At 41.3% G+C, this 17,616-nt stretch overlaps 1 protein-coding gene across 9 annotated transcripts; it reads left to right on the top strand.

Annotated features, from left to right (window-relative positions):
• Nucleotides 1–1,701: 1,701 nt before the first annotated feature.
• Nucleotides 1,702–17,241, top strand: BIVM (basic, immunoglobulin-like variable motif containing). 9 transcript variants are annotated; one of them, XM_072849907.1, is made up of 12 exons: nt 1,702–1,831; nt 3,861–4,464; nt 4,822–4,848; nt 5,925–6,051; nt 6,958–7,053; nt 7,143–7,247; nt 9,121–9,215; nt 10,487–10,619; nt 11,735–11,806; nt 12,688–12,771; nt 14,728–14,824; nt 15,750–17,241. In XM_072849907.1, the coding sequence occupies exons 2-12, from the start codon at nt 3,975–3,977 to the stop codon at nt 16,032–16,034; spliced, it is 1,611 nt and encodes a 536-aa protein (XP_072706008.1). In that variant the 5' UTR covers nt 1,702–1,831; nt 3,861–3,974; the 3' UTR covers nt 16,035–17,241. The 9 variants fall into 9 exon arrangements, with proteins under 9 accessions (XP_072706008.1, XP_072706006.1, XP_072706004.1 ...); XM_072849905.1 differs by lacking the exon at nt 1,702–1,831 and adding an exon at nt 2,215–2,393; XM_072849903.1 differs by lacking the exon at nt 1,702–1,831 and adding an exon at nt 2,215–2,504.
• Nucleotides 17,242–17,616: the final 375 nt, after the last annotated feature.

The raw sequence follows: 17,616 nt of genomic DNA, 5'->3' as shown, positions 1-17,616 counted from the left end.
ACCCTTCAGCTCCTCTCCCTTCCCCACCTTAACTCTCTTGATGTATTTTACAGGCTCAAATCACCCTCCTTCCCAGCTTATGTTTTGCTATATGAGACAAGCCAGTCTCCTTTAGAGGAAGAGAACGTTAAAGATGTTTTTATTTAAAAAGAAATTTCATAGCTATAGAATTCACAGAACGTCCTTCCTCTTCCTTGCAGGGTGGCATCGGCACATTAAAAAAAGCACAGCAGCGATGAAGTAAAGGCGACACACTTCTACCCTCCTGCTGTTCTCTCTCCTCCAGCTTTTCTCCCCCACATAAGCGCAGCTCAGGGAATCTGTGTAGAGATCTGGCACTATTTGTCAGCACCCAAACAAGTTGTAAAACAAATCATGCAACCTAATTTTAGTCCTGGCTGGCAAAGCCAATGTTGCTGCTATCCTAATGCCTATAATTTGGCTCAGAGAAAAATGCTTTGGAGGCAGAATTGTTTAATTACTTCAAAGGCTGTTGGCCAACCAAGGCTCAACAGGCTTCCAGCTGGCAAAGACATATGGGACGCTCTCCATTATGAGAGGTAGCTTGCCTCGGGATGAAGCCACATCAAATTCTAAATCTGATCTTGGTCTTGTCTTACTTGTGTTTGGGGGTTTGCAAACTTGGCTGTGCCAACAAGCGTTAGAGGACTTTTGCACCTTTGCTCTGCCTAACCACTGAAAACTATCAAATAACTCTTAACATTTGAGGAGAAATTTGATTCTTCTGTTATTTGCAGCGCCTTTCAGAAACTATTGCTGGGAGTAGGGGCTCTGTGGGCTGAGGGCACCGTGCTGTACTCACTAGCATTGAATCTTCTCTCAGCAGGACACCATATAACTTTTTGATCTTTCTCAGTTTTGGTTTTTATTTTAAATTTTGTAACTACTTTGTTATAAAAGCCATCATTTAATATTACAAATCTGAATATTTAAAAATAAATACATTTTAAATAATTGTGGCAGTACCAGAAGTGCTCCACTCATGTCTCCAGTGTCACCGTGTTTGTTCACGTTAAAAATATGCTGACTGTAGTGAAGATGAGGTGGGAAATATTGTCATCAGTTCCAGACACTGTTACCTGAAACAATCTTCTGTTCCTTTATATAGTTTTCCGGAAGCATTTTTGTTACAGGTATTCTTACTACGGTCAGGAAAACCAAGACAAACCTGGCGCACACAAAAGGTCCAGATGCCTGTCCCTTGCTCCCCAGGAGGAACCCAACGCTCCCTGTTACGCTCCTACACCTTCCCCGCCCTGAAGGAGAAGATGTAGCCATTTTGGAAGCGCGACACCAAAACTGAGGCAAGACTTGCCGTGAGCCGAGCCTAGCCTAGCCTGCTTTAACCCAACGGCAGCTCGGGGCAGCAGGGACGGCCGCCCGGGCACCCGGCTGCTCTCGGAGCACCGGGCACAGAAAAGCGGCCTCTGGCCCCGCCACCAGCCCGCACCGGGCGCCTGCGCGGGGCCGTGCGGCGGAGCTCCCGTGCGCCGTAACCCGCTGCCCGAGGGCAGGGAGGCACCGCGGCCGGGCGGGCCCGGCTGGGACAGGCAGGTGCCACAGGGCCCAGCTAAGCAGGAGCGCCCGCATTCGAAGGGGATGCGGTGAGACCGGGGCGGTGACCCCGAGCCTGCCGAGGCAGGAGTTTCAGCGGTCGGCCTTCACTCAGCAGCTGCCGCGCTCTGAGGGACCGTCGGCGCTGGGTCATTTGTACGGGATTTTCTGCAGCCACGCACCCATTAGTCAACGCTGCTTCACTTTTTTAAATGCACCTGGAGCTTCCCGCTCCGAGCAGGCACGGGCCCAGCAGGTAAACCCACGCGTCTTGCTGCTCTCCTTTCCCCCACGCAGCGTCTCCCACTCGCTCTAACGTTTACGCCTTGCCTTTCCCGAATCCCCGTGCGATACCCGGAGCCTCACCTCGGCGGGCAGGTGAGGAGAGCTCTTCCCTGCCCCGCTCAGGCCAGGGAGGAGCGCAGCCGCCAGCCGGGGTGCGCACGGCTGCTCCCGCCGCCAGGCGCCGCCGGCCCGGTGCCGACTCCCCACGGAGGGGGCCGCCGCCGCCCCCCGTCGCCATCCCCGAGCTGCTCCTCCCCTCCCCTCCCCCGCCCGCCCGCGGGGCAGCAGCGGACGAGACCATGAGGGCGGACACGGGGGGGACACGGCCAAAGAGGTGCCTCTCACAGCGCCGCGGCGCAGTCGCGGCCCAGCCGGGAGACGCGCGGCCGGTTCCTCTGAGACGCCGTGAGGGCCCGCAGGGGGAGCGCGGCCGCCGCCACCGCCGGGCAGCCCCGCGCCTCCCCCCGGCCGGCTGCGGGAGTTGGTGCCGGCCGGCGGCGGCGCTGAGGAGGCGGGGGGCGGAGGGGGCGCAGGTGAGCCCGCGGCGCGGCACCCTCCCCCCCGCGCGCCGTGTCTGTTTCCGGCGCGCTCGCGTCCCCGCTCCGCCGCGGCCGGGGGAGGCGACGCAGGCGGGCGCCGCGCAGGTAACGGGCCGGGAGCGCGGGCCGCGCCGCCGGGCACCCGCCCTTCCCCTCTGCCCCCGCCCCGCCGGCCTTCGCAGGCGCTGAGGAAGGGAGCGGGCCCGCCCTCCCGGCGGGCCCCGGGCCCCGCTGCCGCCGAGCCGCGGCCTCTTCCCCCAACCCGCGGCTGTTCACTCTGGAACCGACTGGCGGCAGCGCGGGGGGCGGGGCCGCAGAGCCGCGCCGAGGCCCCGATTGGCGGCGCCCCAGCCCTCCCGCCCCTTCCCGGTGCTGAGGCCGGGCGTCCCCCACCCCGTGGCGAGCCGTGCGGGCGTCCGCGGTGGGTGAGCCCCCACGGCGCCGGGGAGAGCGGGTGCTGCCGGGGCTGCTCGGCGGAATCGGGGCTGGGCGCCGCTTGGCTGCGTCCATTGCAGGCAGCCGCGGAGTACGTGCATGTGTTTTGGTCTTGCAATCTTTCAAGTAGAGCCCTGCCTGCGTTGGGTTGCGAGACCCGCTTCTGGCAGGGGAGGCCCGTGCACCGTTGGTTCGGTTCAGTGACCAGACGGCGGGGTCGCAGGGGGCTGCGCTGGAGTGAAACTCCTGCCTCCTGCGTGCCGGGTTTCCCATCTGCGGCACGGCTCTTCGCACCGCAGCCGTGCAAACTGCTGAGATGACAGATAACACATGCTATCGATTCGTGTTTTAAAAAAGGTCATTAAAAGCAAGCCCGCCTTCTAAATTTGTGTTTGGTAATTCTTAGCTGCTGTAAATAAAACCTGATGCTTTTCTTTCTCACATCCTGAAGAATAATAGGAGGCGCATAAAAATAAAAGGGAACCCTTAACAGCCATACGAGGAAAGCAGTGAAACAGATTGAGGGTAGTGTTGTCAATTTACAATCAACAGAGGTAATAGTTACGGTAGTTTTCTGTAAGCTTGAACTTCACTTGCAGCAAAAGTATGCAGGATTCTTCAGAATTGTGACCTGAAGTTGCTGTTTCTACTAATTTTTACTAATTTGTATAAATTATTTTGTATTCCACATATGCGGGGTATCGTGACTGTAAGGAATAGAAGTGATCAAGCACAACTACATAAATGTAGAAAGCTTTTCATTTTTAAAAATTTTATTCATGTGCTGGTTTACAAGTGTAATTACTTGTGTTGTCTTCATTATGGTATCACTATGGTGTATGCTGTTGGCACCTCACAAATAATAAAAAGTGCTGTTTGTAGAATTCTAGAGATGCTTAGGAAAAGCCACGGTGTATGTTGTGATATATCTTGAAGGGTATTTCAGCTTTTATTGGGTACAAGTTCAAAGACAAGTATATTTTATGTTGATTGAGTCACCTGTACTAACTTCTCATTTTCTTTCAGGTACCTCGTTGATACCTTGCAGAGGCAATGGAGGCAATGATGCAAACTCTGTTGTAATTAAAACATAAAGAAAAAAATATTCTTAGCTGTACAATACTCTTTCAGTATCGTTCAATGCCTAACATTTCAGAAGATGAAAAGGAGAATGGTTCTGGAAATAATGGAAACACTGAAAACAAACCTGGGAAAGAATCCCCAGAAGCTTCTCTTCATGATCCTGTGAAGCCATACTGCATGTCAGACGCCTCTGCTGCGCCCTTGGTGTCTAGGGGAGATGGACATTACCCATGGGGATGTCCTGTGACTCATACACGAGAGAAATTTTATACCATCTGCTCAGACTATGCTTTTTTAAACAGAGTAACATCTATTTGTAAAAGCCCAAGTGCTTCAGTTAGTGCCTGCCTGTCAGGCAGTGCTGCCTTAAATGTTGGAAATAACACACCTAGCTTACTTGGCATTCAAACTGGTGCTTCAGAGATAATCTACAGTGAAGATGCTAACTTGGAAAGCTTGCCTGGCGATCTCGGAAAGCTTCCACTGGCATGGGAAATCGACAAATCGGAGTTCAATGGCGTGACCACAAATCTGAAGAACAAAGCAGGTGAGGTGGTGAAGATCTGATGTGATAGGAAAAGGCTTCATGTTTACAACTTGTTTGTGGAGGGGGCTGGCCAGCACATGTACCTCTTGAGGAAGTGCTATAGAAGAGCCTGTGCGTCATTTCAAACAATTTGCTCATTGGTAAAGGAGAGAGTGATGTAGGAGGAATGAAAGTCAAGTGTAGCTGCCTGGGGAAGTGGCTCTAAAACAAGGCTGGCCTCTACTTAACTGTGTGAGGGTTTTTTGGGGGTATTGTTTCTGGTGACTTGTGGGTTTTTTCCTTGTTTTTTTGGGGTGTTTTTTTCTTTCTTTTCTTTTAGTGCATTGTGCAGTGATTACTTTTACCTGTTAAGTGCAGGCTTGTCACCGGCAGAAATGTTTCAAGGTAATTCAGAGATGTATTTTGAAATTAAAGATGTGGTTTATTTATGACAAGAAGTAAATGAAATCATTACAGTTATTTAGGAAAGCAGTTGATTTCTGTAACAAAATTTTTGTTGATTTTTGTCAATATTTTGATTTGCTATACGTATACAGTGTTAGGGAGCCCATTTCTTTAAAACTGGCTTCTTTGCTGCCTCCTGTGTTCTTTCTCTGCCTCGTCATGGATTGCAACTGTGAATCAGGCATTTGTACACACACTTGGTTTTCTTTGTCCTGTAATCCCTCTGCTTATCTAGAGCTGGCTGTAGATTTTTTTTCCTTGATGGGTTGGCTAGCTAGTAAGGTTGCTGTTTTGTCTATTAGTGTGGAACCGGTTTAGCAAAAATATGGGTAGCAAATTGTCATTGCCTTTTCATGTGTACATGTAGTCTTTTTAAAAATAAGAAACAAATGATAATATCTTACAGGATGGTAAATTTTGCTAAAATATATGTGGTATATTTCATTTGGTTATGATGGCTTCAAAACAGGACAGAAATATTCCTGCTCTAGCATGTGGCCCAACTCTTTTCATTTTCCACTGTCTCAGTGGCTTATAAAGAGGAAAAGACCTTGAGGGTATGTTATTCTCACTGGATTTGCAAGTAAGTTTTCATCAGAAAGTGTAGCTGGTTACAGAGCTTGGCTGTGAAAAACAAGCGTTTCATTATCTTTCCCCGTGCATTTAATGTTAGGAGATGGGAAGTCCGTGTTGGTCTGAGAGTCTGTTTCTGGGATGGCTGATTTAATGCATTAGAATAATCAGATTAACTGCTCTCTCTAAACAGTTGGGCAGGTCATCATTAATTCTATTCAGAAAAACACGATGATGTTTACGGAGCTAATGGCAGCTTTACAAACCTGTTGATAGTCTTGATTATGCATTTGAGCTATTTCCTTCAATTAATGTTTAGTCCCAGTTTGCATTTACTGACACAACCAGTGTCTCTGAGGTGCATGCTGTAACTAAAAATATTTAAGAAGAAAGGTATAAAAGGTAAACTAGACGTTCATTTGTTTCCCAAATCTGTTTGGCAGGCAACATGAAGAAACAAGCGACAAAGAAAAAATCCCTAGACAAAAAAAGCAAACAATACAGGGAGTGTCCTCAGCGTTCTGCTCTTGAAGATGTGAAGGAGAGGAAAGTGTTGGACCTCCGGAGATGGTAGTATTTATGAATTGTATTTAAGATTATCCCCATACAGTTTGTTGGTAAATGCTGTTGCTGGTTATCTGATTTCAAACCTTCTAATTATGTCTTCATACTTTTTTTTGTTAGAAAAGGGGATATGTTAAGCATACATAAACTAAATCTCATACTTTCTACAAGAAGCATGAGATCCCTCCCATCTGTTGAAATTCTAAAAACATTTTTCTTTCTAAACATTTCTTTCAATAAGGAAAAAAATTATGTGGGGATTCATTGCTAAAAAAAAAATATGCAAGTTCATTAGCATGGTCAGGCAAAAAGTAACCTTAAACATAGTACTGATATGTCTTACTCCTGATTTTTCTTTTGACTGGGAAATACTTGATCAGAATCTGTAAGTTCTATACAACCTGTATCATATGAACATGGCTCACTAAGTTCACTTAGTTTAATGAATCTGTATGGTTCTTACAGTCTATCTATGACATCAGAAAGTTAGAGTTAGTCTAGGGAATCTGTGACCTGGAATGACACTCATTAGTAAATTGGTAGAGATGCAGCTTACTACAAGTTCACGTGTTAGAAGAGACTGGATCAAACTGTGCGTTATATTAGTACAGAACCTTTTTTTCCTACAGGATCATTTGTACAGAACTCCCGTGGGGCTGTTAAAAATTTGACTGATTTGTATGAAATAGGCTAGTAGTATCTGACTAAAAACTTAAAGAAATTGGTTAACATATTTGCTCAATTTATTTTTTCTTTAAATAATGCACTCCCTTTTTTTTCTCACAGGCAAAGTAAAAACATTTAATATAACATGGCACTTCAATGGCATGGCACACAGAAAAGTAGTTTTGGTTGCTCCTGTAACTAAATCAAGAATGCTTACTAATGTGTTTGGGTTTTTATTTGTTTTAGGTATTGTGTTAGCCGACCTCAATACAAGACTTCCTGTGGAATTTCATCCTTAGTGTCTTGCTGGAATTTCTTATATAGTACACTGGGAGCTGGAAGGTAAGTCACACATAGACCGCTTTGCCTCTAGAGAGTCTAAAACATATTGATCATTACTTTATTAAACAATTTTTTTTTTTTCCTCCCAGTTTACCACCTATTACTCAAGAAGAAGCTTTGCATATACTGGGCTTTCAGCCCCCATTTGAAGAGATTAGGTTTGGTCCCTTCACTGGAAATACAACTTTAATGAGGTATGTCTGGTTCTTTTGATGTGGCTAAGTTGTTAATGTATAAAAAAATAACATAAAACTAAGAGATAGAACCTTTAAAAATACAGTAGTAGTTCATTTATTTAAAAAAAAAAAAAAGTGGCTGACACAAGTTAGTCCTCTTTAAGTTTTAGAATAATGAAGCATACCTGGGTACTCTGACAGTGCCCAAAGAAGCCTTTCAAAGAGTTTTTTGCACTCATCATTTTGTATAGTGCGATGTTGCTACACAGATCAGGTGAAAATGAAATTCTACTTGATTTTTGGTTCAGTTTGTTTAATGGTTGTATAATACTCTAATGAATCCAGTCTCCTGGTTAGGAAATTTTTTCTTTACCCTCACTTTCCTGTTTTTGAAAATGCATGTTACATGCTTGTTAATGTCACTGAAACAGCCTGAAAAGGCAATTGATATACTAGTAGCTTTATGTAAAAATTAATTTAAGAATTGAAAATGAGATAGTGAGTGCTGCACCTTTGCTGCAATGGAGCTGTTCAGGAGGAGGAGGGGGGGAAAAAAAAGAAAGAAAAGATGGGGCTGGAGTCACAGAAGACTTGGACTTTCAAATTCTGTTTCACTTCTGCTCTGCTGTTTCCTGATCTTGATGAGTTGGGTCTAAAATATTTGTCCTTTTGTTTTGTTTTGTTTTCTTAAACTCATAAGGAATTTTAGGATTAAACAGGGCCAGGAGCATATTGTACTTGAGTGTTGAACATCTTGACAGGGCTTTGGTGTGTTACCCTTCTGTGAGATTTAAAAATTTTGCAGTGTTCTTGCCTGTTTCATGAGTTGCATTTGATCTAGTTAGTATTTTTTGAAGGCAATATATAATATTTGGCACAGAATGTGGGTGCAGGATTTGAAAACGTGGCAGCAGTCTGTTCTTTAATAGTGGCATACTGGCTAGATCATTGAAGAGTGTCATGAAAACTACCTTCTCTGCCTTAGGAGACTTGGATCCAGATTTTGTATCTCTTTAGGAGTATTGTCAGGGTATAGCAACCTTTATAGACCATGCTGATAAAATGTTTTGTCTCTTTATGTCAACAGTCTGTACAGCCAAAAGTTAAACTTGGAATTCTTCTACCTTTTCCCCTGTGAGTGCCCTAAGCACTACAGAAAGTTACCCTTATTAGTTTGGGTTTTTTTTCTGCCTGGTCAAATAATTTTTAAGTACTTGGCAGACTGGGAAACAGGAGGGCTGAGTGCCAAACCTATCACCCAACATGGCTTCATGATTGAGATATTATCTTCAGAGATGTGAATTTCAGTCTTCTAATGCAGAAAAGTAAATATCTGAGAAAAAAAATCTTCTTGGCAGACCTATCCTCACTTACTGCTGCTGTGAGGAGTTGCAGTATGGGACTCCTGTAACACTTGGGCACTGTGAAGCTTATGTGATAGAACCCCAACATGATACGCAGAAAGTCTCACTTGAAGTGTTCTTCCTTCTGATGTCTTAGAAGATTCCCTTTATGCAGCTTACAAATCATGGTTGAAGCTTGGCATTTCAGAATTTAAATGTCTTTCTAAAGGCTGAGTAACTGAAAGTTAGAGGTGACTGGATTGAACACAATAGGACCAAAGTTTCAAATCCAGCCCTTTGGTTATTATGGTTCTATGTCGGGTCTGAAAAAGCAAGATGGAGGAAAAGGCTTTGAGTATTTATTTATCTCTCTAGGATATGTTAATTTTTGTTTGTATTGGGGTACCATGGTCATCCATAATCTATATACTAATGTGGTAGGTACTTAGTAGCACACCGAGACTTTTTTCTAAACTGTCAAGCGGGAGGAAAGACAATTGCATTTAATAACTCTTGAGTTACTACAATCTTTAAGCTTATTGTTTCAGATGGTTTAGGCAAATAAATGATCACTTCCATATCAAGGGATGCTCATATGTTCTGTATAAACCTCATGGGAAGAACAAGACAGCTGGAGAAACTGGTACGTAGCTAATCCTAAAGCATTCATCTTACAGTATGTAAACTGAAAAATCCTGCAATGTGTAGCATTTGACAGGACAAATTCTGTAAGTAGTACTTTCAGTTTGAGATAAGCTATCAAATAGTTCTAAGCCACCTGATTTTTATGGTTTTACTTTTTCTCTTATTTTGCTAAAACTTTCATTTGTACTTTTATTTATATAAAATATATTCTGCTATCACAGAACTGGAATTCTAAGGTATCCAGGAGGACACTGCAATTCCAGTTCTGTGTTGGTGACCTGGGAGACGTGTTTGCTGTAAGACCCTGGGGGAGCAGCACGTTTTTATTTCAGCATTTTAGAAATCTGTGTTGTATAAAAACTTAGAATGTACAGCACAAAAGTATTAATGTTTTTAATAAATGTTTTGTACTTTTAAAAATGCAGTCTTAAAGTTAGTGAACTCATCCATTCTGCCTGACTTTAGCTAACATCTGTCTCCAAAGTTAGGTGATTACTCTCAATTAGCTTACGAAGCTGTGTTTTTATGTTTACTTTTAAGTGTGCTACGTAAAGAAAAATTATACTTTCATGTACAGTTTATAGCCTTTAATATAGTCTGGGTAATTATCTGCTAACTGGAAGGTTCTTTAAAAGGATAAAACCATGCTGAGAAGTTTTGGGGGAGGTTATTAAAGTGGAAATCCCCTTTTTGTTCATGGTATCCCATTTGAGAATTCTTTCATGTTTCAGTGCCTTTTGTAGTCTTTTCCTGAAACTGAGCACTGCAGTCACGTTACAAAATATTGTACGCCCAAGTGTGGGAGGTGTTCCTGAGACCAGGAAGCTCCAAGAAGCTCATGATACCAAAACGTTTGAAAGCTTTCAGGGGTTTCAGCAGTATCATTGATATGCACTATATCTGAATTGGGGCAGTGGGAGTGCATTGTGCTGCAGTGTGTATTTCCTAGGTTAAGAAATACTTTTGGTTCTTTTTGCAGAACAAGTAATTTTTAATATGACTTTGATCTAAATACAATGCATACTTTATATTGCATTTCCTTAGTACAGACTGTGTGGCAGATGTTGTTGGTTTTTTTTTGTACCAGGCAGGAAATTAAATACTGAGAAGTTTGAAATCAAAACTGTATTTTGTGCATGCCTGTCAGGTCATGTCCTGTAACTTAAAAAGCAGTGTAACCATTTTATGTTATCAAATAGGTCTTTCTTGCTTGAATATGTTATGCAGGATCCAAAGCACTCTGGTCTGTAACCTGATCTTTCTTTGTAGCTGCAGGGGCCCTTGCAAAGCTAACGCGTGGACTGAAAGATGAATCAATGGCCTACATCTACCATTGCCAAAACCATTATTTTTGCCCAATTGGATTTGAAGCAACCCCAGTAAAAGCTAGTAAAGCGTATAGGTAAGATACTGTTTATGCTTATTTTAGTGGAGGAAATGTACAGAAAAATTTACTGCAAGTTGATACTGTTTTTCTCCCTAAATAACATAAGCATAAGAAGACAATCCCTGACAAAATTAGCAGATAGTGATAGTGGGGAGTGCTAAACAATGAAAAGAGTAGGTCACTGGTGTCAGGTGAGTCTCAGTCTTGCACTTTGCTTAACAAGCAGTCTACCTTTGGCTGTGTTGAAGATGTAGAGTCACATCAAGGAATGGAGAATGCTAGCTCTACTTTTAGAGATCAAAATGGTAATTGTGTGGAGGTAATAAAGCGTAATCATGTGAATCTAATTTGTTCCCAGTGTGAGACTGTGACCATGGGGTTAATGAAAGCTTTTAGTATATGAACAAAAGAATACGGAAGATTTTTATTAAGACTACATTCACTGACATGTCATGTGAGTGAGAAGAGTTTGGAAAACATGTCCCAAAGAGAAGTCCAACACATTGGTGTGCTTAAAGTTACCAGAAGGTTAATGGCTTGCTTACTTGATCAGTTACTAAGAATCTGCATTGGAAGAGCAAAGTTAAAAAAAATTGCTTACTAGATTGAAAATGCAGTTTGAGAAATAATATGATCCAGTGTGTGGAAACTTAACATGCCTCATCTAGTTTGAATTTGTATTGTTTAGTAATGACTGAGTGCAAAAATTTCAATACTTTGCTCATGGTTGAAATGGATTCTCAGTCACTAGTGATGTTATTTTTAAGTCAATACTAGATTTTCTTCCTAAAAACAGATCTGTTCTAACAGTGTAATGTGAAGTAATGAGTTCAAGGAGCTTTTACAGCCTTATTTTAGGCTGCAGGTCAGATCAGAAGAGCATCCTGTTCTCTTCATATCTTCTAATATCTTACTGGGAAGAATTATGTTTAGGTTCCAGAAGCACTATCAATAGATTCTGCAGCAGTTCTTGTTTACCTGGTTTTGCATTCTAGTTAACAAAGGAAAGCTTTTCTTTAAAAATCAAGCTAAGAAATGTTTAAGTTCCAAAAGAAATGGGTAGATAGGTTGCTAGGCTGAGCTTAGGAGACAGTTCTTAGGTCACCCACAGACTTCCTGTATGATCTTAGGTTGCTGGATTTGGACTCGGGAGACCTGGGTTCAGTTCCCAGTTCAACCACAGACTTCCAGTGTGACTTTAGGTAAGTCAATTAATCTATCCTGTGTCTTAGTTTCCCATCTGTACTACGATGGCATACATTGTTATTTTACAGGGAATTATAAGTAAACAAATTATTGCAAGCAGTAAGGCCATATGCTGTCTAATTCCCTAGGCAGAAGAATCTCAGTTTTTGTTACCGTTGAAACTGAAGTAGATTTTCACAGGATAATTATACACAGGAAGTCACAGAACAATCCTCTGTATCTCAGCAGTCTGCCCTGACGTCAGTCACAAATTTTCCCTAACAAAGTTGCAGGCTTTGAGTTTCTTGGAAGTTGCTCACAAACTTGAATGAGTATTGGTTGAGGGTTTTGTTTTTTAATATGTGGTATTGGATGCTTAGGAGGAAGGGATTGAAGTTACCAGTTGTTTTCATACAGGTTACCCTACAGCTTTTAGTAACAACTGTCAGCTGGGGTGTAGTTTAAAAATAGTGTAAGGGACTCTTTCATGACTTTTAGACATCACAGATAGGGAAGAAGACGTTTGTTACACCTTCATTTGTACTTTGTTACACCTGGCTTTCCACAACTATTATTTCCATTGTTACATATATATTTATATTTGGATTTTACACTAGGATGCCTTTCATCTGTGTAACACTATTTTTTTAGGAAGATCTTTATTTTCCCCAAATAATAAGCAATAGCTTCTGTCTTGCTTCCAGGCCTTGTGAAACAAAAAGTTTCCCTGTATGCATTTGCAAACACTATTTGTAGTGCAGGAGCTGATTTTTAGTTTGGCTGAGGAAACAATTTTAAATGTTAGAAAATCCTAAAAAGAACAATAGAATGTTAATCTCTCTCTTTCTTTTTAGTATGCACAATAAATCTTACTGGGGTTGTATCTTCTATTGAACAGAGGTCGTGTCTTGCAGCAAGAAGTAGAATATTGGATCTTAATTGGAGAGCCAAGCAGAAAACATCCAACAATACACTGTAAAAGGTAATTTAGTTGGTGAGAATTTAAAACAATATATTTTATTTCAAAACAAATTGTATTTCTCTACTAAGGGTCATCAAGCGACTTTATAGGTTTTTTTGAATGAATATACTATAGTTCTAACAGAAACAGGTGCTTTAGTGAGAAATTTCACGTTTTGAAACTTCAAGACCGGCTCTGCAGTTTTATATCATGTGGCAGGACATGTGCGGGCTGCTGAAAGCCAAAGCCTGTTTCTCTTGTTTGAGCGTGACACAGCTCACATTAGTCAGGAAGGAAAGACACCTCAGCTGCCTGCCATCATGCCAATTGTGATGTACAGGCTGTACGAACCTGGGAGGAGTTCCTGCTGCAGTTGGGGACGTACACAGGCTGTGTCTGGGGTGTGCACAGGATATTATGCTGCTACCAAGATCTAGCTCAGGCGCGGGTACAGCCTGTACTCTGTTATGTTATTAGCTTATCTATGGATTAAAACAATACATTTATGATGAGGTCTGGCTCATATGAAGTTGGTGTCTAAACTAGACATACAGACTAGGAGAGCTAGAGGGCACTATGTAGAAATTTCATTAATTAGTTATATTTGTCATGACAAATTAATAGAACAGCTTTCTCAGCTTTACTTGACATGCTAGTTCATAATGCCTAATACTAATTTCTGAAATGAGGGAACAGTGCAAAAGAATAGTATTTCTCAAGAAACCAATTCCATGGCCAAAATGTACGTTTTAGCAAATAGCTTCTCTGCCACTTCCCCCCCCCCCCCCCCCAGTTAATTATGGAGTGGTTTTTCTTGATACATTAGGAAGAGAGCTGTGGAGGAAAAAAAGCCATACAACTTCTTCTGTTTCCTCTTCTTTATTCTCTAATTATTTTGAAAAATTGTTTGAAAGTGCTTATCTGATGGTTTCATAGCCAGTCAGATCTATCCCAGTAGCTAAACCCCAGATGTCTTTTTTGTTTTGTTTTGTCAGTGATGCGACTATGTCAATAACTGTAAATAGCTGGATATTTTGGACTAATGAGATTAAGTGCAACAAAATAAAAATCACATTATGCATGTGGTTGCTGTGCTGAGAAATGGCATACTATCCATCCCACTGACAGAATTTTGTCCTGTGGCATATAAGCTACAAATGGCACAGGAAAAGGTTTCTGAATATGGAATACAAACCTTTGTAATATTATTTTTGATTGCGGAGACATTCTTCCTCCTGCTACAGTCCCAATGAGAGCCAGCAGAAAGTTCTGTGCTTAAGGTAGGAGGCAAAGGTTGGGGTAGAAATGAATTCTCTGAACTTGGAGGGTGATGTGAGAGAGAAGCAGGTAATTAGGCATTGACAGAACTGAAAAGGCGATGTGTAGGCTTAAAGAGGTCTGGAATATGGGGATATTTGTTTCAGTTGGGCTAGCAGGAGCTATGAAACTCTGAAGAGCTGAGTGAATGGGGAATGACTGGATTGATAGTTTATTACGGATGGGAATTAAAATGGAGGAGTGAGTTATGGTGAGAGCTGTCTAGTAAAAACAGATTTAGTGGGTGAAAAAACCAAGGGTTTGAACAAAATAATATAAAAGCGTAAGAGAAGATTAAATAAAGTAAAAGCTAATGTTTCTCCTTGCCTAAACCTCACTTTGCTTCTTCCTTTCACAAACTGATGAACTGGTAAGGGTAAGCAACCCAGCTAATGACTTATGGTGCTCTTACTTATTTTGGAAGGTGCTTCCCAAGAGCAGGAATAACCACTGAATGCTTTGATTAAAAGTGATACTTTTATATCTAGCTTGATGTCTCTAATACTGAGGCTTTTATATCTTTACACGTTCATTTATCTTTAAATCACTGGTAAGACTATTTAAAGCTGCAGATCTGTATTTGCATGTGTGTGTACATGAGTCTTAGTGGTGCTGAGGTTTCATAAATGTCAGCTGAGTAGTAATAATCTTACTCTGTAGGTGGGCAGATATCGTCACTGACCTAAACACCCAAAATCCAGAATATCTAGATATCCGACACCTAGAGAGAGGATTGCAGCATCGAAAAACAAAAAAGGTAAGGTAAATTTACTAAGATGGGAGGAAACGCATGGTAGATTTTTGGCAAACTTACTCATACTTCAGCAGTGTAAGATAACTTCACTAAAAGAAATTTGTTATGAAGTGTTGCTGAAGACAAAAGTCAAATGTGGGTACTTACATACCAGAGTAATTTATATTTACTTGCAGGACGAGATACAATACAGCAGTAGCCTGGCATATGCTAGGTTGAACCAGGATATCTGCGTATACAATATATTTGGTCACAATATCTAACCTTGTTGGCTTAAAATGTAGCTGCAGCAAGTAGAGAAATACTCTACAGAAAAATTACAGGTGGATCCTTTTCATGCATGGCCTTCTAGCTACATGTAAGCAGGAAAGAAAGTACAGTCGAGTAGGATTAAACACAAAAGAATGCCTGTGTCTCTCTTGTGCGGACTTCTTGTCAATACATAGAGCTTTCTTTCCTATGGGTAGGGCTATATCTCGTGGGTGGGGGATGTATTTTTGATTTGCAGATTGAAAGTCTATGAGAAATAGTAGGCTGAAGAGATGATTTCAGATGTGGAGACCCTATGGAAGACAGTGTCAGCAAGATGAGAAGGGACCAGAAGAGATAATTTGTGTGAAAATGTCTGGAGAGTAAAAAGACCAGCAGAAGATAAGTTACACTAGCCCATGGAAGTTAAAAAGGGTAACTTAAAAAGATGAGAAAGAAGGCAGTAATTGGATCTGGGAAACAATCAGAATTGATTTAACTGAGTTGTTTGTTGCTGGATATGGTTTTGCATGTGGGGGTTTTGTTTGTGTGTTGTTGCGGGTTTTTGTTTTCTTTTTTAAAGAATTCTGTTACCTGCCAAGGTGTTCATTTCAAATATCTATGTATGTTACAAATGCGCCTGTGTGCATTTAACAAAGAACCTTTCTACTTTGATTAGGTTGGAGGAAATCTTCATTGCATCATTGCCTTTCAGAGACTTAACTGGCAAAGATTTGGTCCTTGGAATTTTCCATTTGGAAATGTTAGACAGGATAAACAATCCCAAACACAAGGAATTTCCAAATCTGAGAGTGAAGACAATATCTCTAAGAAACAACACGGACGACTGGGTCGATCTTTCAGTGCTGGCTTTCATCAAGAATCTACGTGGAAAAAATCTAATCTTCGTGAGAGGAGGAACAGTGGGTATCAGAGTTATAATGATTATGATGGAAATGATTAAAATTAACTTTAGATAATAGAGTTGATATATTAAAGTTAGTTTTAATCAAGACATATTAGGGTTCTTTAGTCCTAGAATACATATGAATAGAAATTATGGTATATGATACAGCTTCATAATTATTAAACAAATCTGATGATACAGTTGCAATGGATGAGATCTGATGTATAAAGTGACAGATAAGCACAGATTATTGTACTTTTCAATCAAAAGTAAATATGACAGCAAAATCAAATCATTTCTTTTGAAATAATTGTACTATGTCCTGATCTGTGAAAACAAAAGATCAGATTTAAATTAGTCAATGTAATAAACAGACTTAATTGAAAATACTTAGTATTCAAAAGCATGAAAACTTATTATATGACTTTATAAAAAGGGTTATTCTGCAAATGGTGTAAGGATAAAAGTAAACATTGCCTTCCTTTTTAACACTCCATTTTATTAAGGCTGCCCATATCCAGTGAAAATAAAAAAATCACACAGGTTAGAAAACCCTGTCAGATTTACAAAGTGAATGTACATTTCCCATTTAGTTCCCAGTAGACTTCTGTCAGTCAGATAATCATATTTTGTCAAGTAGGTCTCAGTTACTTTTCCCTTAGCTGGATGCCTGTTTTAGACCGAGAGGAATTGCCTGTGGCAGGGAAAGTTCGAGGACGGACCGTCTTTATTGCTTTTGCTCTGTGGATACTGTGTCTGAATTCTTATCCTGGAGCCTCTTGAGAGCACGGACTCGCTTAACTCGAGCTTGTGAACTTCAGTATTAAAAAGCTGCATTTACAATTAGCCAAATAAGCCAGCTGAACACTGCGTTCTGTTGGCAGTTCTTTTCCTTATTCAGTCTTAAAACCTCTGTCACTTTTCTGCTGCTCTTTTAATTTTGCGTGAAAGGGATGCAAGTGCTGAAAACTGCTGGCAGCCCTGATGATCTTATATACCTCTCGGCCAGCAAACAATTCAAGCTTTTTCAGGTGTCCATGTGCAGTCTTTTTTTAATTTTTTTTTTCTAATTTGAAATGTATCCAGTTGTTTGCTCAAACACATCTCAATGGTTGTAACTTCTGCGTACAAATGTTCATACCTGCTCAAGGATTATTTTTTTGACATAAACAGATTTGTCATGGAATGCAGGGGTTTTGTAGGTTGCTGCTTTTGTTAACCAAAAATGGGAGACTTTTAGACTTTTGTTCATTCAATAAAATTTGTTTTCTATTTTGTTGTTTGCTTTTCCTTTGTCTTGGGAATGGTGACCCTACATTTAGTGAAGATTTTCAGGAAAGCAGGTAAACAAAGGATCAGAATTGCAACCCCTGCTTAGCAAAGTAGTCCTGGAAGTAGGATCTCTTTGTTCATAAGCCTGTGCAGCCTCTGTGACTTAACCTCTAATATTTAACTTGCCAAATTCTGCAGGCTGATGACTGAACAGAACCCATAGGTTTTGAAAATGTAGGTGTTTTCAAAATGAACTATTTTCAGACTTTATTTTTGCAAGCTAGATTTGGGCGCAGGGCTTGCATCTCTTTACAATGCTTGAGCTGTGTTCTTTAGGGTATTTCAGGCTTAAACGAGTTATATAAAT

This window comes from Ciconia boyciana, chromosome 1 (assembly GCF_034638445.1).
Source record: "Ciconia boyciana chromosome 1, ASM3463844v1, whole genome shotgun sequence".
Lineage (NCBI taxonomy): Eukaryota > Metazoa > Chordata > Aves > Ciconiiformes > Ciconiidae > Ciconia > Ciconia boyciana.
The sequence above is the reverse complement of the archived record's forward strand: the minus strand, read 5'-3'. Positions and strand labels throughout refer to the sequence as shown.